The following is a 27158-nucleotide window of genomic DNA, read 5'->3' as shown; positions in this document are numbered from 1 at the left end:
TTTTTTTGGTTTTTCGAGACAGGGTTTCTCTGTATAGCCCTGGCTGTCCTGGAACTCACTCTGTAGACCAGGCTGCCCTCGAACTCAGAAATCCACCTGCCTCTACCTCCCGAGTGCTGGGATTAAAGGCATGCGCCACCACGCCGACTCTTTACTTTTAATTTTGTGTGTGTGTGTGTGTGTTGAGACAGGGTCTCAGTGTATAGCTCTGCCTGTCCTGGAACTCACTAGGTAGGAGAGGCTGCCTTAGCTCATGGAGATCCGCCTGCCTCTGGGATTAAAGGCAGGTACTGCCATGCCCAGCTATGGGACCTTTTTTCTTTTTTTTTTTTAAGTTTTATTTATCTCTATGCATTGGTATTCTGCCTGCATGTCTGTGCGAGGGTCAGAACTGGAGTTACAGACAGTGGTGAGCCGCCATGTGGATGCTGGGAATTGAACTCCGGTCTTCTAGAAGAGCAGCCAGGGCTCTTAATCACTGAGCCATCTCTCCAGCCCCAAGGGGCCACTTTTAAAAGCAACTGGCTCCAAACACCTTGCCAAAATACAGTGTCTCCTGTTTGAAGACGGGTGGTGCGAAGCTAGAGTTCTCAGATTGTACAACTCTTCCCACACTCTATGGCCGAGGAGGTCCTTACATTTCCCACTCTCCCCTCCCTTTCCTCTTAGGCTGTGGCGGCCTTTTGAGTGAAACCCAAGGGACATTTAGCAGCCCTTACTACCCAGGCCACTACCCGCCCAACATCAACTGCACATGGAATATCAAGGTAGGAGCGGGTAGCGGTGAGTGCCACGGGACTTGAGGAAAAGCAGGAGGGGGAGACGACGTTAACAATCCAAAGAGCCATGTTAACGGGACCACAAGTCTTTGCCGCAGGACCAGCCACACCCAGACTTATGCGCCCTAGCTCTTTGATTGGCAGCTGAGAGAGCATGGGTGTTTGTCCTCTCTGGATCAGCTTGCTTCTGGGTAAAGTGAGGCTGAGGGTCTGTTTCTAAGAGGTGTTGTCAGGATGACCTCACCGAAAGTGTCAACGAGAGCAAGCTCTAGCACAGCAGTAGTGCTTCCGGGTGCCTCTCGCATCCTCCAATCAGAGGCCTTTCCTTAAAGGTGCTGAGACACCATCCTAGCCATTGTGTTAGTGAAATAAGCCAGGCACAAGAAGACAAGGGTCACATACTCATAGGTAGACTCCCCAAAGGTTGGCCTCTTAGGAGTCAAGAGAGTAGTGGTTACCAGAGTGGTTGGGAGAGTAGGGAGAAGGGGTGGGAGACGCTGATAAAAGCTTGGGGGATGATGGTCAGTTAGACAGGAGCCAGGCACTCGGCCATGCATTGCAGAGGGACTGACTAGAGGTATCAGTAACTACTGAAGACTAAAAAAGTACTCAAAAAGTAACTACTTTTCCTCAGAGGAAAGTTTTCACTATTTAAAAAAACATCAGAAATATCCAAGGAGGTAAATATATTTAATCTGATTTAACGATTATATGGTAATAATGCATATCATCTTTATGGTTTTATATATAGGTTACAATAACTAAAACTTAAAAACAGAAGAGCTGTTTATCATATCTGTGTATGTATATGTGTAAGAGGAACGTCATAGGGTGTATGGGGTTCCTTCAGGGCCCTGCTCCCTCCTGTTCCACTGCCCTCCCATGTTAAGTACCAAAGAAGCCAGAATCCCCTAAGCATCTCTCTGTCCAGGTGCCCAACAACCGGAACGTGAAGGTGCGCTTCAAACTCTTCTATCTGGTGGACCCCAATGTACCAGTGGGCTCCTGCACCAAGGACTATGTGGAGATCAACGGGGAAAAGTGAGCCCCTGGGGGTGCAAACACCATCCTGGGTATTGGGAGGGTTGGTCCCAGGCACCCCCCTCCTCCCAGTTGTCTGGTTGCCAGCCGAATCTCCCTCAGCCTCGCCCTTGCCTTCCAGGTACTGTGGTGAGAGGTCTCAGTTCGTGGTGAGCAGCAACAGCAGCAAGATTACAGTCCACTTCCATTCCGATCACTCGTACACAGACACCGGGTTTCTAGCCGAGTACCTCTCCTATGACTCCAACGACCGTGAGTGAACTCGGCTGCTGAAGGCTGGTGGGATTGGCGCAACAAGTACTCTGTGTTCTGTCCTGTGCTGTGCTCCCCCTGAGAGGGACGGAGTGGCAGATGCATCTCACTGCGGTAGCTTTAGAGGAAAGCAAGGCTGTTTATACACACAAAAGGGCTGGGCCAGGGGCATCACTCTGTGTTAAGAGAGATTGCATTGCGGGGGCTCTGGGTTTGGTCCCCAGCGCACGAACAAGAGAATGAGAGCAAACGCTGGTACCTCCTGTGCCTGTCATGGCTGCTTCCCTGAGGTGCAAAGGGGTCCTGGGAGCCTCCTTGCCAACTTCCTGGGGCCACACCTCTTTGTCTCAGTGTCACGGTGACTTTGGTAATCTGTGCTTCCCTTGAGAATCTTTTAGCACTTCTAGGATTAATTCGGAGTATTCAAACACTAGAAAACACTATGTGAACAGCGATTCGTTGACCAAGGGAGTACTGACTGAGTGTCCCGTATCTAAAATGCCCAGGACTAGAAGTGTGGTGGACTTCAGATTTAAAAAATCTTTGCATATACACAGTGGATCTTGGAAATGGGACCCAAATCTAAATGTGAAATCTGGGGCTGTGGAGAGCGAGAAGGCAGAGCTCTTGCTGCCTAGCATGAGAATCTGCATTTGGATTTCTGACACCCGCATTGAAACTGGGTTGTGTGTCCATAACTCAGAGCCCAGGAGGCAGATACTGGCGCCTGCTGGCCAGCCTGCATAGCTGAATGAATGTGCCCCAGGCTCAAGGCCTGACTAAAAACCAAAAACCAAAAAAATGAAAACAACAGCCCCCCCCCCCCAAAAAAAAGGTGGAGAGTGACTGAGGAAGACCTGACACTACCTTCCTGCCTCTGTGTGCACAGACAGATGTGTGCACAGACAGATGTGCACACAGACAGATGTGCGCCCGTAAGCACAGGAATATGTACATAGATGGCACACACATACTCAAAATGAGGCTCAGGGTTTTCTCGTGGGCCTCATCAGAGGATCCCATCAGCCCACCCGTGCGTTCTGCAGTCATGTGAGGTCATGTGAGGTCAGGTGTGTGCCTTCCTACCCGTGACATCACATCAGCTCTGAAAAAGCCTTGGATTCTGCAGCCTGTCTGGGCCTCGGTGTTCTGACTGAGGGCTGTTCAAGCTGCAACTTTTAATTATCATGGAATAACCCTTTGGAAGGCATTTTAAGTACTGAAAGTCACATTTAATTTAAAATGTAACTGCAGGTGCTGGAGAGATTGTAAGGGGCCTCAGAGTGGGCTCAGGACACCCCAAGATCAAGTTCTCAGACCAAAGAGGATTTATTTGCCCCAGAGGGACAGAGGGTAGGAGTAAGAGACAAAGACAGGAGACAGAGGATGAAGAGGAAGGGAACAAGGAAGATGGGGGAAGGATATTTGGCATGGAGGGACAAAGGACTGAGAGGAGGCAGATGTGTCCCATATGCAAATGGTTGTTTATAAACGTAGAAGAGGAAACCCCGTCGTAGGAACAGGTGTTTAAATTTAATTGGGCATGTTAATGAGGTGAGCCAAAGAGGGCTTTTGATTGCCAGACTTCGGTACTTTGATAGCTGGACCATGGTAGTCAGCCTCTGGGGAGGAATTAGACAATGAGGGAATGGACCTTTGGGGCTAGTTTTAGGAACGTAAAGAGAGATGGAAAGGGGGTAAAAGGGCAAAACCTGTCTGCAATGTCTGCCATGCTCAGACCCGGCTTTGCCATCCTCTGGCCTGTTAGAGTGCCCTCAGAGATGGCTTAGTGATTAAGAGCACTTGTGGCTCTTGCAAGAAGACCCAGGTACGGTTCCCAGCACTCACAAGAACCAGTTCCAGAGGATATACCGCCCTCTTCTGGCCTCCATGGGCACTACATGCATGTGGTGCACAGACATTAATGCAGGCAAGACACCAACAAACAGAAGATGAAAACCAATAAACCTTAAAAACGCAATGCAGCTGGATATCTTCCAAAAGTCTCTCCGGATGACTGGATAGCTTTGATGTAAGGACGCACTTGTGACTGAAGTTGTGTTTGTGCTGGGGCAGTGACACTCACAGCTCTGTCCTCTGCCTAAGAAACAATTGTCAGGGAGCTGTTTTGGAAATGTTGAACTTCAGACCAAGTGTTAGCATGAAGGAAATACTAATGTCGCTTTCACTTGGCTAGGACACATACGCCATGGACGCACTGCTCTGCGACCCCATAGGCAGTGTGCCGAGTCACTGGAGGACCGCACATGCAGCTGGCTTCCCTCCCCCATGGCTGTACTCAGTACAGTTAGTGGTCAGGGCCACTCACCTGCTATCCGTTCTGGCTGCTGATACAAAGTTCCCCTCGTCAGATTCTACATCTCAGTGTCTACATCTGCTTGCAGGCTGATGTCTTAGTGGGGCTGTGAGATGACTGCTCGGGAGAAGGGGGCCAGCCATGGGCCTCATCTCTCTCTCTCTACATTCCTACAGCGTGCCCAGGGATGTTCATGTGCAAGACTGGACGGTGCATCCGCAAGGACCTGCGCTGTGACGGCTGGGCAGACTGCCCGGATTATAGTGATGAGCGTCACTGCCGTGAGTCTTGCTGTAGCCTGCCCCACCCCACCCATTTCTCACACCATGCCCTGTCCCTCCTGCCTCCTCCTCTCTCCTATCCTTTTCTTGTCCAGTGGGGCATGGCTTTCTTCCCTGGTTCTGCGCTGTCTATTCTGGCAGAAAGAAACAAGGCAACGAGACTCTGGTCTCACCCTTGTCCTCCCTCCCACCCGCCGTCCTCCCCCCAGCCCCAGCCCACACCATTGGAAATCTTGGCTAGCAGACGAGTGTCTGTCAGCGCTGACAGCTACTGGTGCAGAGTTTTCCAGATAAGACAGCATCCCGGCAACTGTGACTAACCAGGCTGCCCCTGGGAGCCTGCAGCTGATTCTAGCTCTCCCACAACAGGATGCAACACCACCCACCAGTTCACGTGCAAGAACCAGTTCTGCAAGCCCCTCTTCTGGGTCTGTGACAGTGTCAACGACTGCGGGGACGGCAGTGACGAAGAGGGGTGCAGTGAGTACCTTGGGGTGGGGTGGGGGCTGCTATGGCTTCCCTAGTGCCCGTTTGGCCCAGTGAGTCAGGACACGCTGGAGGGTGCTAAAGATCTGCGTCTCCGTAGGTTGTCCTGCCGGGAGTTTCAAGTGTTCCAATGGGAAGTGCCTCCCTCAGAGCCAGAAGTGTAATGGGAAGGACAACTGTGGAGATGGGTCTGACGAGGCCTCATGTGACAGCGGTAAGACCCAGGCCTGGCTGCCCTCCTGTGGGGATGGTCACTCTTCCCACTAAAACTGCACCCTAACCCGAGGTAGGAGACTGTCTCAGGTGCTATGGGGCGCTCACAGAGATTACAAACCCGCGTCTCCTGTGTATGAAGTCTGGGGAGAATCTTCCCGAAGGTGGAGAACCTGTTAGCAATGCTGAAAGGACTGGTGTGATGAATGGCGCCAGCAAGGGGGATGGTGGTGACATGACATGTCTGTCCTCTCCCATAAACAGTGAATGTTGTCTCTTGCACCAAATATACCTACCGCTGCCAAAATGGCCTCTGTCTGAGCAAGGGCAACCCTGAGTGTGACGGGAAGACGGACTGCAGCGATGGCTCGGATGAGAAAAACTGTGGTAAGCAGGGCAACTGTGCATGATGGGTCAGGGTGTTCACTGTGCAAGGTACACATCTGGGCGAGCACCCAGGGGTGGAAATCTTACCAGAACCCCACACAGCCCAGCACCCACTCAGAGGGCACATCTGCCTGGAGGAAAGGAAGACACTTGGCACAAACACACAGCCCTGAGGGAAGCCAGTGTGTCAGCACCTCCGGGACATGGCTGACATACTGGTTGCTCCATAGACAGACAGACAGATAGCCACGGGTGGCTCAGAGGAGAAAGAGCCCAGCTGCCCAAGCTTCGTCCTCACTAAGCCACGTGTGTTAAGCCTGTGTGTTCTAGAAGAGCTCTGAGCTGTGTCCCCCTCGCCAGGGATAGCACAGCAAGCCTGTGAAGGCAGCAGGCGTCTAGGACGGCCTGGATGTGCTTGCGCAGTACAGCATGGGGCAGGGAGAGCGGGATGGGGGAGGACGGCAGGTCTCTGAGGCTTAGGGACACTTCTGCTCTAGTGTTGCTGCGCACACCCAGGGGAGATTAGACCCCTGAGCCGAGTCTTCCCCTTTGTGGTTGAGTGGCTGTACTTTGGTTCTCTGTCCCCTCTGCAGACTGTGGGCTGCGATCCTTTACCAAACAGGCTCGCGTGGTTGGTGGCACAAATGCGGACGAGGGCGAGTGGCCCTGGCAGGTGAGCCTCCACGCCCTGGGCCAGGGCCACTTGTGTGGGGCCTCGCTCATCTCTCCTGACTGGCTGGTCTCTGCGGCTCATTGCTTTCAGGATGACAAAAATTTCAAGTAAGTGTCCAGGTGGGAGGTGTCCTGTGTCTGAACTTTGTCCGGGTAAGCTGGCACTATAGCAGGGTGATGGAGGAGTGGGCATCCCGGAGAGGATTTTTAGTACTCACTGTGTAGACCAGAACTCACAGAGATCTACTTGCCTCTGCCTTTTAAATGCTGGGATTAAAGGCGTGCTGTACCATGCTCTGCAGTCAGGTCAGCTGTATGCCCACTCCTAACAAGTTAGACCATTCTTTTCTTTCTTTTTTTGGTCTTGTTTTTTGTTTATTTGTTTTTTCGAGACAGAGATCCTCTGTGTAGCTCTGGCTGTCCTGGAACTCACTCTGTAGACCAGGCTGGCCTCGAACTCAGAAATCCGCCTGCCTCTTGCCTCCCAAGTGCTGGGATTAAAGGCATGCACCACCACTGCCCCGCGTCTTTTTTTTGGTTTTGTTTTGTTTTTTGTTTTTTTTTTTTTTAAAGATTTATTTATTTATTTATTTATTTAATTTTGTAATTGTATTTATGTACAGAAGATTTAGTGTACATTTAACCCAATTTAGTGGCGAGCCTTTTCCAGCTTGGCAATTCACAGACTTAGGACCCAGGACGTTGCCTCCCCAGTGGTGGCAGATCTCGTCGTATCTGTCATTATAATTGGTCCTAATAGCTCCCACCAGCTTAGTCAGAGCACCCTTGTCTTCCGAGTTAACCTGTGTGAAGGCAACAGTGGTGCATGTCCTCCTGTGGACCAGGCGCCCCAGCCTGGCCTTTCCCTTGATGATGCAGTAGGGCACCCCCATTTTTCGACACAGAGCAGGCAGGAAAACCACCAGCTCAATGGGGTTGACGTCATGGGTCATCACCACCAGCTGAGCCTTCTTGTTCTCCACCAAGGTGGTGACTTTATTGACTCCTGCTCAGGGGACAGGAGGTCTCTTTGTTAGGACGTCCTCTTTGCCAGCAGCTTTCTTCTCAGCACAGGCCAGTAGCCTTTGCTTCTTCTCTTGCTTTGTCTCTGGCCTGTACTCGTGGGCAAGCTTAAGCAGCTGAGTAGCTGTTTGCCTGTCCAGGGCCTGGGTGAACTGGTTAATGGCAGGAGGTACTTTGAACCGCTTATAGAGGATGGCTCTTTGCCGCTGCAGCCTGATGTAGCAGGGCCATTTGACGAAGCGTGTCAGATCTCTTTTGGGCTGAATGTCCTGTCCAATGCCAAAGTTCTTGGGCCTTTCTCAAACAAAGGATTGACCACCGTTTTGACCTTCTGTTTCTTGATGATGGTGGTGGCCAGGGCCACCTTCTTCTCCTTAGCCTTCTTTCCTTTGGGCATTTATTTTTTTTAAGTATATGAGTACACTGTAGCTGTACTGATGGTTGTGAGCCATCATGTGGTTGCTGGGAATTTTGACCCCACTCACTCCAGCCCTGCTTACTCCAGCCTGAAGATTTATTTATTATTATATCTAAGTACACTGTAGCTGTCTTCAGATATCAGATCTCATTATGGATGGTTGTGAGCCACCGTGTGATTGCTGGGATTTGAACTCAGGACCTTCGGAAGAGCAGTCAATGCTCTTAACCACTGAGCCATCTCTCCAGCCCTAGACCGTTCTATATGTGCCCCTACTTTACAGATTCTGGTGCTTGGAGAGAAAGGGGGCATTTGTCTAGGATTGCACAGCTCAGTGGTAGAGCCAGACTTGAGCTATCTGGTTACTTCCTGCATTCCTTGGCCCCTTGAGATTGGGTAATGATGAGCCTTGGTTTAGTCTAAGATCTGGCTTGCAGTTGGCTTTGGGGCAGGTTATTCCCTTCCTAGACCCTGACTATGGGATACAGTGAGTTCTCACCCTTAAGAGTTGGGAGAGCTATAGGTGGTAATTTCCTTGTGGCCCAGCACTGTACCTAGCACACAGAAAGTGTGCGTCTCCAGGGAGGGCTCCAATTGGTCTCTCAGGACAAGACAGGCGGGGTCACAACCTTCAAGGTCAGCGAAGTAGCAACGTCAGGTAGGTAGGTCTGAGGCTGGGGCTATTTGTGTCTGACCCCAGGTCCTCTGCCATTGGCTGCAGGGGTCTAAGAGGATACAGACGCAGGGGGATTTCCTAAGACTTGCCCACCCTTGGAAGGCAGGCCTGACTTTCCTGTCAGCAGCCCACTCTTCTGCAATAGGCGGCTCAGGGGCATGTGAGCCCTGCTACTGTGACCACCCTTTGGCACAGAGGAGACTTCCAACAGGAGGAAGAGTTAGCCCATTTCCAATCTGTTTCATCTCCTAAAACTTTCCCTTTGGGCTTCATGTCTGCTCACCCCAACTCCCGCCCTGCAGGGTTGGGCTGGCTAAGCTGTGAGTTCAAGGCCTGCTTCACTCCCTCCTGTGGGGCAGCGGGTGTGGGGCAATAAACGGGGTGGGAGAACCCACGTCCCGAAAGAGCTTTGGTGCTCTGGGTGGGTGGACGTGGGGGGACTGCCGGTGTGCTCTCCACTTGGCCCTGGATGGGCGGCTGGCTGTGGGAAGCCACAGAACCCCAGTCCGCAGGGGGGGATGGAGAGGGAGCAGTTCAAGGTCCATGGGCCTCACTGAGTCCAAAGACGACAGGTTCTCAGTCTCAGACATTCCAGATGTCGCCGTATGTCGCTGTATGAAGAGCTGAGAATGAAGTGGGGGCCCCGGGGGCAGCTCAGTCAGCCCCGGGGTCAAAGGGAGAAGAGGGCAAGGGGAGAGGGGCGCTGGGTGGTTCTCACTCAGGCAAGAACCCTTGGTCCGGTCTGGCAGGAGGTTAGATGTGGCTCCTTAGAGTGAAGCCTATTCCATCATTCAAGCCCGGGTGGGTCTCGATAAGCAGAGACTGTCCATAATTTTAGAGCTTTATTGCAGAAAGGCAGAGAAAAAAAAAAAAGAAAAGATAGAAAAGGAGAGGCGGCCATGGCCACGTGGAGAGAAGGGTGGGTAGGGGGTTATGTAGAAGGAGAGCTAGAGATGAGAATGAGAGGTAAAAGCTTGAGAGAGAGAGGAGGGGCCAAGCAGCCCCTCTTACAGTGGGCTGGGCTGCCTTGCAGGGTAGCTGTGGGGAGGAGCTTACCTGACTATTGCTAGGTTAACTGTGAGGGTGGAGTCTAGCCAGAATGCCAGGAGCTTGGGACAGTTGTCTGTGTTACTGACAGTCACAGAATTATGGAGTTGGGGGCTCCGTGGTGTCAGGCTGGGGCCATGTCTATCTGGGAGCATGGCTCACTGTTCCATCCCTTGTGGAGTTTTCTATTGGGTCTCCAGAGTAAGTCTTGCCCAACCAGAAAACAGGCTGCCTTTCACGGTCCCACACCCTCCCATTCTCCCAGGCTGTCCTTGTCTTGTCACCGCCCTGTCCTCTGTGGCACGGTCTGATTGGATCTCACGCCTCTCATCTCTGGTACACTCTGAACTTGACCCCGGGGCTTTTCTTGGAAAGTCATAGATGTCCAATCATGACTGAGTGAGGGAATGAGCAGATAGGTGGATGAATGCAACGTTGGGATAGGTAGATAAGAGCCTAGAGAATGACTGGGAGGACATTAGGAAGGGGAAGGCCTTGGGCTGCAGAGATGGCTCGATGGTTAAGAGAATGTACGTCTAGAGGACCAGAGTTGAGCTTCTAGCATCCATATTGGGCAGTTTGCAACTGCCTACGACACCAGCTCAGGGGTGGGGGTGGGGCGGGGTCCAACATCTCATCCTAATAAGAGGGCCTCCCTCTGCCTCCTGTTCCACAGCAGCTGCTTAAGGCCTTGATTATGGTGGGCAGCCTTCTGAGTCTTTGTGAGAACCATAGCCACCCACCCACAGACTTTTGACCGCTCTGCCCTCCCTGTGCCATCCCAGGTACTCCGACTACACGATGTGGACGGCCTTCCTGGGTCTGCTGGACCAGAGCAAGCGCAGTGCCTCTGGGGTGCAGGAGCTCAAGCTCAAACGTATCATTACCCACCCTTCCTTCAATGACTTCACCTTCGACTATGACATCGCCTTGCTGGAGCTGGAGAAGTCGGCGAAGTACAGCACCGTCGTGCGCCCCATCTGCCTGCCTGATGCTACCCATGTCTTCCCTGCTGGCAAGGCTATCTGGGTCACAGGCTGGGGGCACACGAAAGAGGGAGGTGAGCTTCAGGCCAGACCAGGTCCTGCAGAGAACCGTAGGCCTTCCTGCCAGGCCATGGTGGTGTCTGGGCTGCACAGAGTCCATCCTGGCTTCGGGGCTGGTGGCTTACTCAACGTCCCTATGCCTGGCAGGATGAAGCAGTTGGGGGTGGAAAGAAGGAGGCTCCTAATAAGAAGTGTAGGATTTGCAGGTTGGGCTCTTGGTTGAAGCCGACTCTGCCACTGAACTGCGTGAGTGGCCAGTTGCTTCATCCAGTAACTGGTGATTCATCTGCAAAAGCATCTTCAATGAGGGTGCTGCTTTTCTACACGGATAAGCTTTTGAGCTGGGCGCACATATGTTACCCATTGTGGGTCCTTGTGCCCTGTGGAGGACACGCAGTTTGTAGGTAAACTTTAGATTGAGAGACTCCATTACCAGATTGGTATAGTTCCTGGAGAACATTCATATAGAAAGTAAAACCGAGGCTGAGAGTTTGGTGGGATGTTCGGTGGTGTGTCGCTTTCCACCCATCTCCGTCTTGCCTTACATCTGACCCATCCGCCGCAGTTTTGCCGTGCAGTCTGGTTACCTTTAATGGCTGCACAATATCCTGCCGCGTGTTCTCGGCTACTGACCTATTTCTGTGTCAGCCGCGGGCTCTTGGGTTATTTCCAAGTACTGCCTATAAAACCTGACCAGTGAGGAGTATCTCCGGTGAGTTTTTCCCCGTGGAGACTGGCTTGCTCCGGGAGCTGCCTGCCTCAGTCCCCCGCTTCCGGTCTCCCCAGGCACTGGAGCGCTGATCCTGCAGAAGGGTGAGATCCGTGTCATCAACCAGACCACCTGTGAGGACCTCATGCCGCAGCAGATCACCCCACGAATGATGTGTGTGGGTTTCCTCAGTGGGGGTGTGGACTCCTGCCAGGTGCGTGGGCTTACAGGGGAGAGGCGGAGCTGGAGGGGGAGGGGCCTTGAAAGGCAGAAGCTGGGGACCGGCCAGACCAGGGAGGGGACCGGCCAGACCAGGGAGAGGAAGGGCCATGCAGAATGGGAAGGGAAAGAGGCAGAGCAGGGAAAGAGAGCGCAGGGCAGGGGAAGGGGGGAGGGGGGCTAACTAGTCTGGAGCTGAGGATATGTGGGGCTGGGGAGAGCCCGGCAGGGGAAAGCAGGAGTCAGGGGGAAGTGAAGCTAGGCAGCTACTAAGAGTTTAGGTAAGGGACTCATGCACAGGATTGTTTTTTGTTTTGTGTGTGTGTAGGGTGACTCCGGTGGCCCCTTGTCCAGCGTGGAGAAAGATGGGCGAATCTTCCAGGCTGGTGTGGTGAGCTGGGGTGAAGGCTGCGCTCAGAGGAACAAGCCAGGCGTGTACACAAGGCTCCCTGTAGTTCGGGACTGGATCAAAGAGCACACTGGGGTATAGCAGTGTGGACAGACAGCCGACCACGAACACCACAGGGATGCCCGACATGCACACCTGGATACAGGAGAGGAACACTGACATTTATGCTGTGGTCTCCGCCCCCACACAACCGGGACTGTGAACTGCATCCCTAGGACTCAGAGTTCTTCGCTGAGCTTCCAAAGTGGGACCCCCCCCCCCCAGGAGTTGGAGAGAGAACTTGGGTGTTAGCGGCCCAGCCGGGGAGCAAGGGTTTGATGGCAGCCTTCCCCTCTAGCCCTGAGCTGGGTGAAGATGATGCTGTCCCGGAGAACTGCTTCCTGACTCTAAAGGAAAACTGTCGTTGAGCTCCTGGGAGCCCTATGGGTGGAGGGGCTCAGGGTCACTCTTTTCGGGAAGCGCCGGCCCTAGGGACCCCAGAAAAGAGTGGCACCTAAGGCTGGTTTTGCTCTTGCCAGGGGTGGGTATTTGAGAGTAAAACATTTTATTTCTTTTTAGGTAATTTGTTTTTCTTGCTATACTACTATACCCCCGCCCCATCCCTTCTATGAATGGTTCTCTTTGCACTAAACTGGAACTAAGTTTCCCCTAGTATAGACCCTGGTGCAATATTGGGTGCAGACCACAGCGCCTTGTCTTCCTTAGGCCAAGGGCTGTCTGTCCTTGGTTATAACAAGTGCTCACTTGTAAGCCAGGCCCCGACTGCGGCAGAAGCTTGGTCAGGAGGGAGTTTGGGGAGACGAATCAATCATGTAGAGAGCGGGCACTGACTATCCTGGCCTGACCCTGGCCTTGCCCTTCCAGGGGTGAGAGGACAGGCGGTGGTAGCCATGGTGACATGCCAGAGGAAGAGGAAAGTGCCAAGTGTTGTGGGTTTGCTTCCGGTGCACAGGTGATACACATGCTGTGTGTACGCACATGTGTGCGTACGCAGGGTGCACATGGACGCGGGGCCCAGCATGGGATGGGTGGATGAGTTGCAGGTGGAGAAACGATGCTGCGTTTGTGATGGGTGCTCACACCTCCTGTGCCGTCCCTCTTTCTACTTTATAAAGTATTCTCAACCTGGTTGGAGTAGCCCAGGGAGGTGGGGCTGTAGATCTGGGGAGAGGCTAGAGATCTTTGGAAAGGCCCTTAGAAGGCTCCTGGGGCCCTGCATGGGCTGAGGCTGAAGGAGGAGTGGCCTCTGGTAGAGTTGGAGGTGACTCTCAGGGTCATGAAGGAAGCCGGCTCTGCCCATCACCTTTCCCCAGCTCACACCTCCTGCGCTCCTGGATGCTGCTATTACTTACCATTGGCCTTCGTTAACACAACGTTAAGACAGTCGTTCTGACTGTGCATGTGATATTTGTGCTGTGTCCTAGTTAGAGTGTTCTCCAGGAAGACTCACAGTGTAACTGACATTCCTGTCCTCCTGACATGGTTGCTACTTCCTAGTGATTTGGGACAGAAGGATTGAGCCAGGGACTATGTTAAGTGAGAGGTGGCAGGGCACACGTGTGGGCTGATTCCGTGTGTGTGTGTGTGTGTGTGTGTGTGTGTGTGTGTGTGTGTGTGCATAGCCAGCTCACACACATGTGATGTCAGGGAGGCTGGTGCAGCCTGGGCCACCCACACAGCACCTCAGTGTCCACCACAGCTGCTGTCCACAGTAAGAACTCACTCTCCAGCAGTAAGCACACAGGCAGGGCTGCCTGACCTCGCTGCCTCTAGCCCCACTGTCCTAGGTTAATGGAGTCACGTATTACACCTGGGAACTAGCTACACTTCAGGGCTCCTCTCCAGCGGAGCTTTGAGATCCCGTAGAAGTCACAGGCTCAACTCCCCACTCTTTACATAGTGTTCCTAAGACCTCATTTTGGAGGCCACTCTGGAGGCCTTCAGAGGATTACAACATGGAGAAGCATGGTTATCAGGGGTTCGTGCCACTCTGACCTGCTATGGGCTAATGGCCATTGAGGGTCCCATGTGGTACCCTGAGCAAGGTCTGGTGCTCTTGATCCCCATGGTGCTGGGTGAACCCTGAAAACCCCCTTGGATTGACAGTCACATTTAATTCCTAGGAAATCAACTCAGTGTTGATGCCTCCAAAAGCGATTATGAGAGGGCTGGCAAGATGGTTCAGTGGGTGACAGTGTGCGCTGCGGAGCCTCACAACCTGAATTCTGTCCCTAGGACCCACCTAGTGGAAGAGGACACGTTACAAAGGAGAAGGCCTTCCTCCGTTTCTCTTCTGTACCATCTACCTATGCTATGGCAGACACACAGAGAAATGTACGAAAACAACAAATACAGTTATATAAAGATTATGAAGCCAGCTCTGGCCTTTCTCTTGACAGATTAAAACAGGCTAAAGACCCAGAGTCAGCAGGAACGCAGACTCATCACTGACAGGGACGAGCCACTAGTACCACGAAAGAGCTGGGGAGATGAGAGGTGCCATGGCACTGGGGAGCAGTTGGCTACAGGGTTGGGTCTGTAATGGTATTTGGGAGTGGCCCATCTTAGCTCCACTGGGCGGGAGTGGGGAGGGGGTGGCTCGTTGCCCAAATGGTTTTGCATACATTTGCGTTTTCAATTCACAATACTCAGCACAGAGTATGTGACAGAAGATTCAGTTTAATTAGTGTAGGCTGCAGTAGCCGTAGCCAGCTCAGTGTGCAGGGCGTGGGATGACTGAGCCTCGGCAGCCTGGAGTGAAGGTGTTGAGAGCCAGAGAGAATTTTACTCTACACAAGGCAGCTAGACAGGGCTGTCTCCCCTGTGCCTGCAAATGCATTGGGCTCCATGCCTGGGAGGCCCCTGTACTTGGTTCTACAGTCCACTCTTGCCTTTGAACAAGGGTCTTCGTATTTTATTTTGCTCCATGGATTCTGCAGCTAGCTTTGCACCCTGTGCCGTTCCCTGGGCAGACTGGTGTGGGGTCAAGGACGACTGGGGGCCGGCAGGCTGTCAGAAGTGGTCATGACAGGTGAGACGTCACATTACACAGATCTGCAACCAGCCAGTACAGCATGTCAGTCACTGAAGACCATTCCAGGCTTTTCCAGGATCATGAAAGAGACCTAGAGCAGGACACCAGCATAGCCTAATTATGCCACAGGTGTGAAGAGGACCCCAGACACCTAGCACATCCTCGGGACAAATGAAGCTCTACAGCTGCTATTAAGGATGGACGGACGTGAGGACAAATCCCAAACTCGTCCACTCACTGCCCGCCCGCCTCAGTAAGTTAAGTCACTTTAAGGTGATTTCAGCCTGGCAGGAGCATTTCATCCGTTTTAATCTGTGGCACTGGCAATTGTCCCTCAAGGTTCTTTTAACTGTCCATGATGACTATTTCTTTATTTGTATTCTAGATCTTTTAGTACATACTTAAGATAAATCAATTTCATCATTATGACATGAGAAGAAATGGAATGATTCTCAAATACAATAGGTTCGATAAGGTATTCAGCCGCTAATGTTTTTATTGGAATTTAAAAAAATTTAAATACAAATTCTTTTGTGTATGTGAAAAAAAAAGAAAGAAAGAAAGTCACCTTAAGATCCGGTGCTGTAGGGTTACTTAGCTGTAGCTGGATCTGTGAGAGAGGAGGAGGCGGAGGCGGTGCCAACGCAAAGCTGACTCCTCCCTGTTCACAGAAAACTGCGCGGCTGTTTTAGGACTGGCTTCATCAGCTTAGCACAATTATTTTAGTCACTGATCACAACCTTAGAAGCTTAATGGACAGACTCAGATCCCGTTTGTTCCTGCTTCTATCAAGGTTCTGCAGGAGACACCAGGAAATAAGTTAGAGAACAAAAACCTAGCCCGAAGAGGGAAGGTTTGAAATCCCGGACCTAGGCTTAGGACTCCAGACTCAGAGCCACTGCGCAGAACTGGCTGGTAAATGGTCGTTCCGGTTTTTGTCCACATGGTGGCGATATTGTGCCGTCACAGAAGTGAGAGCCCCTAGCGAGGTGAGGGCCTCTAGTTTCTAATTACCCTTCAGTGCCTGTCTCAGGGTTAACATGGAAGGGGCCCCAGCACAGTCTTTCTCTAGTCAGTCTTCCAGTCCTCAATCTGCAGTCAGGACCTGCTGACCGTCAACGTTAGAATCCCGACGGCTCGTTACCAGGCAGGCGTGGGGCACGGATGTGACTTCTGTCGGATGTTTCTAGGTTGAGAAGCAGGGATAAAGCAGTATCTCATGGGACTTAACAGGTGCCTGTCACAGCTTAGCTTGGTGCTTACCACACATGGGCATGTCTGTACACACACACACACACACTGTGGGGGTGGGTGGTATGAGGTATGCTGGTGTTAGAGTCTGTCAGAAGACCAAGCTGTGGCACAGGGCACCTCCTCTGAAGCAATACAGGGTGCCTATGGAGTCTAAGTCTGTGCCATGTGAATCAGTGCTACTCCCAGGCTTGGAGTTTGTGTTACCCACCCGTGTTAGAGAAATCGGTTCTTCCAGCCAGTGGCCCTCAGGCAGTAGCTTGAAGCTGTAAAATGATAGAACTCAGAATTTAATAAAAACCGGCACTTCCTATTTCTTTCCCCTTTCTTTTTTGTCCTTTGGGTTGAGGCCCTGTGTATCTGGCCTAGATCTCCAATCCTCCTGCCTCACCCTACCATGCTGGCCTAAGTGGTCTATGTACAGAAGTTTGCTAAATCCCCACAATAGTCCACATTTTTCAGAGAACACGAGGGGACCAGGACTTTAGATGACCTTCCCAAAGCCCACACTTAGAGGACAGCGGACATAGGATCTGAACACAGGTGACGCCGCCCCACGGCCGGCGCTCAGAAGTCCTGCTCTATCTATTGTGCTGACACAAATGTCCACTCCAGCATGTCCTCGGTGTGAACACACTACCCCTGATCCACAAAGAACGGACACTAACACTTGGAGTGATTGAAGGTGGTTCACACTCCTCATACAAAAGTCTGTAAATGATTTAATTTGGGGACCTTTTTTCTATATGTCGGAGAAGCTGCCTCGGATAGCGGAAAGGCGTGAACCAGCATGTGGGAGCTCCAGGCAGAGTTCCCCTGAGCTTTCTAAGCCTGGAGGTTCATTTCCAGGCTGGGCCTTGCTCTAGGCTAGTTATGTACATGCCTGCCTTTGGGAAAGAATGGGGCCCATCTACCAAGTAGGTGACTTCGGAGCCACCTCAATTTTTCAGATTAAGGGTGGTGGATGGGGGGTGGGAATGAACAGATATCTTAAGTCAGGCTACTTGAAGTGGGGTGACAATCAGCAAGGGATTCTGGGAAGCTACTGAATGCCACTGGGAATGATGACACCAAACCCCATAGTAAGAGCGGGCTATTTCTCTCCTGGTTTTAGATCTTAATGCATAAAGGATGGTGTGGGCTGGTGAGATGGCTCAGCAGTGAAGAGCATTGACTGCTCTTCCTGAGGTCCTGAGTTCAATTCCCAGCAACCACATGGTGGCTCACAACTATCTGTAATGTGATCTGACGTCCTCTTCTGGTGTATCTGAAGATAGCTACAGTGTACTCATATAAAATAAATAAATCTTAAAAAAAAAAAAAAAGGATGGTGCAAGCTGCTCTTCCATAGAGAGATAAGTATGACTGGCAGGTACAGAGGTGACAGGCGCTTGCAAACCCTCTGCCAGCAAGTCCTGGTGACATCTGTGGCCCAGCTCTGCTCTGAGACGACTCTTTGCAGCTCATGGCAGAGACGGTGGAAAGAGGGACACAGGAATCAAGCAGCCCCACTGCATACAGAATGACTGTCCAGTGCCGCACAGAGCAGAGTGTATGTCACACTAATGGCTGCCAGATTTGTAGACCAGCAGGGAGAATATTTAATGGAGACTCCCAACTCCAGGTTTCAGTGAGCTCACTCTGTTCCTCACCTCTCCATTCCAGTTCTGTCATCCTCTGCCTGCAGCTGTATGCCATGCCCTTTCCATTCACCTCCCTTCATTTCCTAAAAAGCCAGTGTTTCCAGGCGTAGGTGGACAGGCTCCGTGGTCAGTCTGTTCCATTGTCTCAGCATCTTCCAGCAGGAGGGCCCTGCTTTCCCGGGGCATAGGCTCAACTTTCCCTTCCTCTTAGCTCATATGCTTCCCCACACACATCGCCTTCGCCTTTGAGGTTATCGTAGCTTCTTCCACCACACCCGTGATCCATAACGGCTTATCTCTGCGCCAGCTTTCTGCCACTCCATATGGTCTTGCTTAACTCAACAGGGGAATTCTTCAGGTCCCGCCTAGCCAGAACTCCAAGAACAGGGTGTGCAGGGGTAGAGGCAATGAGAGGAGTTCTTCCAGGGAAGGGTGCAGCCCCCCCCCCTCAAATAAGAGGACATTCAGAGGCCAGCCCATAAAGGAGAGTGCACCTTAGCCCTCCCTAACGGAGGGTCATAGCCCAGACAGTCTACGGGACAAATAGGGTCATAGACTCAGGAACAAAGGAAATCTGTTTGAAAGATTTAACCATGGCAAAACAAAATGAAACATCGAGTTATTCAAATAAGCCATGGCAGGAGGAAAGACTTTCTGTTCAGTAACTCAGCATGGTGCCCGCTGTGATCATGGTGCCCGCTGTGATCGGGACTGAGGGCACTTGATGAGGGGTGCCAGGCTGACCTGAAGTTAGAGGACAACTTAAACTGTCAAATTCGGTGGGTAGCAACCAGACCTTATAGACCAAGCCATCTCACTGGCTGTGTGCAGGGACTTTTACACAACCCTTCAGCTTCTCGGTGTAAGGTATTTTCTGAGGGAACCTTTAGACATGGAAGACGACTAGCCTCCACTTCAGCAGGAAAGAACGTTAACCTGGAAAGTCTCCAAGGCAGCCCCCCCCACCCCCTGGGAAGACTTCGAATGACTTCAAGTTGTGAGAGGAGACGAGTTTTGGAGGACTCACTGCACTTTCACTCTGTTAGTCCTTCTGCCCCTGTCCCTCTGTGTCCTCTGCTGGGTATTAGAGATGAACTGGACCTGAGCTCATCTGCTCAACACTGTGAGTGGCAGGGACAACCAGCGGCATGCAGCAAACACCTTGTACATATCTCCTGCTTCGTTCTGCACGTGTCCAGGAAGCAGGTCAGCCATTCCTGCTGCATAGAAGCATCAGGCCCAGAGATGCCCTGTAAATGCCCTGTTTGCTATGTCTCAGCAAGGGGAGTGTGTGCTACAGCTGTCCTGGAAACAGTGGAGTTCTGACCCCTCTCTGGAGGCCTGGCCATGTCCACCTGGGGTTCTAAATTGCCAGAACTCTTTTGCCAGGTAACAAACGCGCTGGTGGAGGCACATGTGGAAAAGGCTCATTCGCTAGTTGGACTGGATTGGTCTTTCCCATTCCCGTTCCTTTGGCTACCTCCAGTAGCTCCTGGGCATTTCCCTTCCATGGGGGCCAAACCATCTGCTTCCTCTTACTCCTCTGCCTGGGGCAGTGTGGATGGAGACATGGTTCCTTGAGGTCTTGGCTACGGGCAGCAGTACACCATGTTCTGTTCTGAAGTTCAGGACTAGTTCTTACTCCTCACCAGCCTCCCCGGAGCCCTAAACTTCTGTGGAAAACTGGCTTCAGGAGAAGCTTCTGCAAAGGGAACAGGGTTCACGACGCAGGTACCTCTGCCTTGAGCCAGGCTGTGAAAAAGATGGTTAGAAAATCTGCTGGGGGCAGGAGATAAGGTGCCACTGCATCTAGGGAAGTCCCTTTGTCAGATTTCTCGATTCCAAAGGTCAACATGCCAATACACCCGAGAAACAAGAATTTTCATGGAACTGGGGTAACGGAACCAAACAACTCCATTTAGTTGTTAAGGGATTTTGAAAAAAAAAAGCCAAGTAACATTTGGATAGTTTGGACAAGTTCATTAGGTGCTTAAACAGAAAACGTTTACTTGGATTTTTAAATGTTTTGTAAAGACAACTACAAAAAGTTTAGTTCCTACCTTGCAGTTCATTCCAGGTGAGAACACCAGGGGGCGCTCACACACTGTACTTAAGCGCAGTCAGTGCGGCGCAGAGAGAAGCATGGGTCAGAAGGAAGCTTTGGGCAGCCTCCGCCCAAGCAATCATGGCAACCACGGAAGTTGACCACCTGTGTTCCCATAAAGGGCGACATTGGACTTGTGTGTCATTGGGAAGATGGCCTTCCATGACTGGCTGCATCAGCGATCCTATGCTGTAGATTCAGCCCTCGTGGGTGAACATCTCAAGGGAGGTGGCGCATGCAGCAGCAGGGAACCGGGCATGCAAAGGAAGGTGGATCTCTGTGTGTGAATCCAACCACACAGTGAGGCTCTGCCTTGAAACAAACAAACAAACAAACAAACAAACAAACAAACAAACGAACAGTGATACAAGCTTCCTTGGCTGATGTCTTGGTTGGCGTCAGTCTGTGGGAGGCCAGGAAAGTGGGTGCATGTGGTCACAGCTATGGGGAATTAAGCACTTTTAAAATTTCTTTCCGTTTGGTTGTTTTAATTCATCTTAGAGCAGGCCTCTAAGGGGCGTCAGCTGAACAGAGCATTAACGATGTACAATTAAGACTAGGCACAAACCCTCCTCGTATCAAGGCTGGACGGACGAGGCAACTAGGAAGGAGGAAAAGGGCCCTAAGAAGCTGGCAAAGGGATCAGAGACACCTCCAATCCCGTTGTTAGGATTCCCGCAGGAACACCACGCGAGAAGTACAACATACAGAGGACCAAGTGCAGACCCACGCAGGCTCAGTGATTGGCAGCTTCAGTCTGTGAGCTCTCAGGAACCTGCTTGGTAGATACTGAGAGTTGAGTTCTCCTGGTGTCCTTGGCCTCTCCGGCTCCTACAGTCCTTTTTGTCCCTTCTTCGAGTTTCCCTGAGTGCCAAAGAACTGATGGATTCTCCAATTTGGCTGTGGGTCTCTGCATCTGTTTCCATCATGCACGGACAGTGGTCGCGCACGCCTTTAATCCCAGCACTTGAGAGGCAGAGGCAGGCTGATTTCTGAGTTTGAGGCCAGCCTGATCTACAGAGTGAGTTCCAGGACAGCCAGGGCTACACAGAGAAACCCTGGCTCAAAAACAAACAAACAAAACAAAAACAAAACTAAAAAAATTTTTATTCAGTTGGTGTGTGTGTGTGTGTGTGTGTGTGTGTGTGTGTGGTATGTGTGCCGCAGCACGCAGGTAGCCAGATAACTTGCTGGAGTCCACTCTCTCCTTTCACACCGTGGGTCTGTCTCTGTGGGAAATGCCTTTACCTGCTGAGCCAGTCAATGGGTCCTTCCTTTTCCTATGGCCAGCCTGGAAATATTTCTCAGTTCAGGGTGGGCACCGCTTGGATTCCATTCTATTCAACATACCTGGAAACCTTCGCTCCCTAAAGCATTTCTTCTCTAAGGTTAAATAAATCTGACACATTTAGGCTCGCTTTTCTAGCCTCTCTGCTCATTTACTAGGGAAGCTGAAGATAAGGCACGGGCACGGGTAAGCCAAGCATCTCTTGACATCATTCCCAGTGCTGGATGGAGCCTTCAAAGAACATTCGAGAGCTGGAGGAGTCTGTCTGCTCTGTGAAGAGATTCCAATTGGTGTGTGTCCCTGCTGAGGGTTCTAAGCGCCGAGGAGGAGGAAGTATGCTGAAGGTCACAAGGACAGGGTCTGGGGGTGCTGCCCAGATTGCTCTCGGAACTCCTGGGCTTAAGTAACTCTCCTGTTGCAGCCTCCAAGTCACTGGGATTTGTGGCTGCACTCAAAACATTTGACAAACAGCAGCGCTGGTGGCGGTGGCGGTGGCGATGGTGGCAGCAGCGGCAGTGGCAAGAGTGGCTAGGTGGACCAGATTTTAAAATGCCCAAATGATCTGAATATTTCTCAAAAGGCAGTAAAAGTGGATTATATATATGTATATGTATATAAATTATATGGGGAAAATGCTCCATTATCTTTAGTCAGCAGGGAAATACAAATCAAAAGTACATTGAGATTCCACTTCACTCCAGTCATAAGGTGACCAAAAAACCCAGTAAATTCTGGCGATAATGTAGGAGAAATCAGTTCCTGGCACACGACCTGGCATGAAGTTAGTGTGGAAGTTTCTCAAAAGACTCAAATGGACTACCCTATGGTTCACCTGTACCACTTCTGAGTACATCCAGAGGAATCCATCAGCCCAAGTATAGATGATAGACACCTGTCCCCTCATGTCTACGGCAGTACTGTCCACAGTAGTCAAGTATGATATGTTGAGCACCTCTCAACAGATGGATAAAAAAAAACGTAAGACACACGTGCACACACACACAACTAGTATATTATTCAGTCATAAATAATGAGATTCCATTATTTGCAAGAGAAGGGATGGGCATCATGTAAGTAAAGTAAATTATCTCCAGAAAGATAAGCATTGCAGTCTGTGGTACCCACTGCCCCAGAGGTAGATGTCTAGTATGCCATAGGCTCTGGATTCTACCCTCAGCATGGCAACCTATAATACCTGGAGCCAGGACATACCTTAGATATAAGACGACCTGAAAATAGAGACTATTAAGGGGCTGGGGAGAGGGGCACACAGAGCTGAAGAAAAAGAGAGGGTGTGACATTATAACTATAAACAAGGCATGGTATAAATGAAGATGCTACAGTTGGGCTGGAGAGATGGCTCAGCAGGTAAGAGCACTGACTGCTCTTCCAGAGGTCCTGAGTTCAATTCCCAGCAACCACATGGTGGCTCATGACCATCTGTAATGAGATCTGATGCCCTAGGGCTTCTGGCCTGCAGGCATACACACAGGCAGAATTCTGTATACATAATAAATAAGAAAGAAAAAACAAAAACTACAAGAAAAAGTCATTATTTCTGTGCAATTAGTATGCTAATTAAGAACTGAAAAGATGGCTCAGCAGGTAAGAGTACGGGCTGCTCTTTGAGAAGATGAAGGTTCTATTCCCAGCACCCACATGGCAATTTACAATCATCTGTAATTACCGTTCCAGAAGATGCAATGCCCTCTTCTGGTGGCTGCAAGCACCAGGCATGCATGGTGCACACAGATCCATAACAGGCAAAAGACTCATAAATATAAAAAAATTAAAAAAAAATAATTCAGGAGCACAAGTGCTTCATCACCACCAACACCCAGCTTTAGGTACACAAAATAAGAATGTTTGGTGCCAAATATGAGATTCACATAACCTAGACAGTCTTGATTCTCTCTCTCCTTGGAATCAGTGACTAACCGCAGCAGGTGACTGCTGGTAACAAGAGGGCCAGACCTCTGTATTGACACCTTTAGCATACTCAGAGGTGGCCTCTTGGACCGCCGATGTCCTAGATCTCTGGTTCCCTCTGCCTGTGGTAGGTAGATGGGCAGAAGAGCAGCTTGGTGTTTGCTCTGCTCATCCTCCTCGAAGTGAATGGGAAGGGAACTGGAGCCCCTACAGCACACACTGAGAGCTGGGGCACAGAAGGACTGGGCATGAGGGTTCCACTGGAGGGAGAGCCAGCACACTGGACAATCCTGATCTCACTCGGGGCCTCAGAGCCAAAGGAAGGATGGGGATGCGCCTAGAAAGGGTGCTGCAGGTGATAGCATGGAGAACCGGAGATAGGAAGGGTGGACCCACTGGGTCGGGCTCATCCTACCAGGCTTGGAGAGGCATTTGACCCAGTGGTTGTGGCAGTCTGATGGCGGTCAGGCCTGAGAGGGAAGCCTCACCAGGGCCTGATAGTTCAGCAGCCATGGAGGGGACTCCTTCCTCAGCTCTCCTACTTGTCACAGAGATGTGACATACACACATGGATGTGCAAGAAGATGTGCAGGTTAGGGGATCCTAACACTGTGCAATTTAGTCCAAAGTGAATCTCCGTAGGACACCCACTGAATGAGTTTGCCCACTGTAGGCTAGAGTTCTCACACGAGTCACACGGAGGTGGGACGTTGTGGACCAAAGCTCTGGAGAAACCACCTATGTAGCATGGGCTGGCCACTAGAGGAACAGTGCCATTTAAATACACCCTCTGGTTTAAACCTCAACCCTTCCTAAGGTCACTGCTTTACAAAGCTGTGTCATGTGTACTGGAGTAACAGCGTGGGCACTGGAGGAACACATGTGTGTGCATTCGGGGGGCTAGCAGTAATAAATAGCTGTGTACGTAGCTAGCAGTCCTGCACCGTGTGCATGCTACTCTGAACAAACAACTAGCTTGCAGGGTAGTTTAAACGACATTTAAATGCTGTTAAAATAAGAACTCTGGATACTGAGAACAAGGCCCAACTCTTCAAAAACCTCCATCTATAATGCTGTAAATGCCTGACTGCATGAACTCACTTGGTGGCTTGTTCTGGGACGATGAGGCCCCTGAATCTGTGCAGGAAGACACCCGCTGAGCCTGGAAACACACTCCCTCTGTCTCACATCCTAAACCTCCCAGCAATGCCCGCTTTTACCTTTTGTTCTGGATAGATCACGTGCCTGGTCGCAGATTAAGCAGGGTAGCGAGTCAATGTGTGTCCCCTGCGCCTGTGACACTCTTATCTCCTCCTTAGTCACTTTGGTTAACTGTCATTTGTGGCCACCTAATTGCACCCAGCCTATGAACACATTTTCCTTCAGCACTTACTAACCTATATATTCCATTCCCCTTTTTATTGTTGACCCTGCTCCCCACCCTCTCAGGCTAACTCTACCAGGGCAAGACCTGTGCTCGCAAGCCCAATCCCTGCTTTTTGGGTTGCCTAATGCTTATGAATAGAAAATGACTTGCAAGCCATCGAGATCGTGTGGGATGAGCAATCCCATAAACCCAATTCAGTGGATGAATTCTGCTAGAAAGCAAGTATGTTAATAAGCTAAATATTGTACAACCATCCTGAGGAGGAAGAACACTTTCCTCAGCCTAACCAAGTTCCTTCCTTTGACCTGCAGTGAGTGTTCTAGGGTGTGTGTGTGTGTGAGCGTGCATGCACTCCACCTCTAAGCTGAGCCACAGTCTTGCAGACTCCCAGTCAGAGCTCATTCTTAGTCTACTTTCATTTGGACAGTCTCCTTTAAGAGACAAGCCAGGCTGCCTGGGCAGTGCAATGGGCCACAGTTATAGAAGGCAGGCGCTGCCCACTGTTGGGAGTCCAGACTCAGTTAAGCTCAAAGCCCACCTTCCAGCTAATCCTAACTGCTGCTTCTCTGGCAGCCCAGTTCCTTATCATTTTTTGGGCGGTAACTTTAACTCTGATGGACTCAAGTCTGCTATGTGCTCCCTCAAATCTTGTTCTTAAATCTTTCTAGAGATCTCGGATTCTGGTCTTTTGCTCAGTTAATGTGACTAGTTTTTCTATGCTCCTTTTCTATACCCTCCCCCCCACCCCCACCTTTTTTGAGACAGAAAACCCAGGCCAGCCTTAAACTCCTCCTGACCCTCATCCTAGGTGCTGGGATTATGGGATTATTGGCAGCTCTCAACTCTTTCTCTGGCTTGGCCCTAGCCAAGCATATTAACACAATTCTCGATTCCTCTCATTCAGAAATAACACAAAGTCCAGCACATTACCTTCAGCTCTTTTAGCCCTCCACCCTAAGGCTCAGACTGGATCTCCGAAGCATCTCCTTCTTCGTACGATCCCTTCTTTTCTCAAGAGCCCACTAAAGTTTGTCTCTTCCTCAGGCTTTCCTTGTCCCTTCAGCCAGGATGCTACTCCAATTTTCACCTTTTTAAAATTTATTTTTTATTTTTTGCATTTTTCCAGTCAGTTTTGTCCCCCCCTCTTTTAAAAATTCTTTACTTTAAAAGCCATTGCCTCCAAAGGACTAAGGGGGTTCATGCTTTCTGTTCGGTCATCCAAGGGCCTGCAGGCCATCTATGAAAAAGACAGTTGCCAAGGACAAGGAACAAAGATACAGAGCATTAGACTGATGTGATGAGGGAGCACCACCCCAGTGCAGGAGGCACCCTTGACAAGGAAGGTGTGGACTGTGATGTCTGAGGAAGCGGTGGAAAAGTTTGAGATACCTCTGAGCAGGCTAAGAGCAGTTGTTCTGAGGATTAAAGGACAGTCTATGATATGCAGCAAGATGAGAGCCACACACTTCCTCTCTCTTAAAAGAAGTTCTACTGGAGGATCCTACTATGTATATGTTTGGATCTTTGCCCTCAAACTAGACATAGAGTCTGGGAAATCTTATGTGGCTGTGATCTATAACAACTTATCTAAAGGCAGATCTCCAGACGGCAACAGTCAAAGGTGATTCACTTGAAGCTGGCCACATACTAGCTGTGGAAGTGAGGTGGTAAGGACCGATCCTCCCTACGTTCTCAAGTTCTCTGGTGTCTCAGTCAGGGTTTCTATTCCTGCACAAACATCATGACCAAGAAGCAAGTTGGGGAGGAAAGGGTTTATTCGGCTTACATTTCCATACTGTTGTTGATCACCAAAGGATGCAGGACTGGAACTCAAGCAGGTCAGAAAGCAGGAGCTGATGCAGAGGCCATGGAGGGATGTTCTTTACTGGCTTGCCAGTCCACTCTCTTATAGAACCCAAGACTACCAGCCCAGAGATGGCACCACCCACAAGGGGCCCTCCCCCTTGATCACTAATTGAGAAAATGCCTTACAGCTGGATCTCATGGAGGCATTTCCCCAACTGAAGCTCCTTTCTCTGTGATAACTCCAGCTGTGTCAAGTTGACACAAAGCTAGCCAGTACATCTGGGAAATGAGAAAGTTCCAGTCAGGCACAGCAAAAGGGCTTAGGATCAGGGACTTGGGAAGGGGCCAAAGTCACCGGGTCCTGATACAAAGGGAGCATGAAAAAGTCCCTGAAATAGCCCAAGAAAATGAAAAAGGAGATAAGACTTTCAAACAGAGGCAGAAAGAGAAACTAGGGGCTAAAGACAGAGATGGCAGGGAAGGGCTGTCTGACCACAGGTATTAAGAGATCTGGCAAAAATGAAAGCGATTCCTTCTATGAAGGGATGGTGACCACTTTTCATTCCTAGTTAAACATCAAGATTCTCTGCCATGCTGGGTGTGGTGGTGCACGCCTTTAATGCCAGCACTCAGGAGTCATAGGCAGGCGATTTCTGAGTTTGAGGCCAGCCTGGTCTACAAAGTGAGTTCCAGGACAGCCAGGGCTATACAGAGAAACCCTGTCTCGAAAACCCAATATAT

At 50.7% G+C, this 27158-nt stretch overlaps 1 protein-coding gene across 1 annotated transcript in view; it reads left to right on the top strand.

Moving 5' to 3' along the window:
• The window catches only part of St14 (suppression of tumorigenicity 14), a 42161-nt gene extending 29629 nt beyond the window's left edge, over positions 1–12532 (top strand). Inside the window, exons 9-19 of the mRNA XM_021207148.1 lie at positions 670–767; positions 1711–1820; positions 1942–2072; positions 4566–4670; positions 5040–5150; positions 5257–5370; positions 5634–5756; positions 6350–6536; positions 10378–10652; positions 11425–11561; positions 11895–12532. Coding sequence (XP_021062807.1) covers positions 670–767; positions 1711–1820; positions 1942–2072; positions 4566–4670; positions 5040–5150; positions 5257–5370; positions 5634–5756; positions 6350–6536; positions 10378–10652; positions 11425–11561; positions 11895–12056 — 1553 coding nt within the window. The 3' untranslated portion in view covers positions 12057–12532. The remainder of the gene's footprint in view (positions 1–669; positions 768–1710; positions 1821–1941; positions 2073–4565; positions 4671–5039; positions 5151–5256; positions 5371–5633; positions 5757–6349; positions 6537–10377; positions 10653–11424; positions 11562–11894) is intronic.
• The last annotated feature ends 14626 nt before the right edge of the window (positions 12533–27158 follow it).

Source organism: Mus pahari, chromosome 10 (genome assembly GCF_900095145.1).
Source record: "Mus pahari chromosome 10, PAHARI_EIJ_v1.1, whole genome shotgun sequence".
Classification (NCBI taxonomy): domain Eukaryota; kingdom Metazoa; phylum Chordata; class Mammalia; order Rodentia; family Muridae; genus Mus; species Mus pahari.
This window is presented reverse-complemented; position numbering and strand designations above follow the sequence as displayed.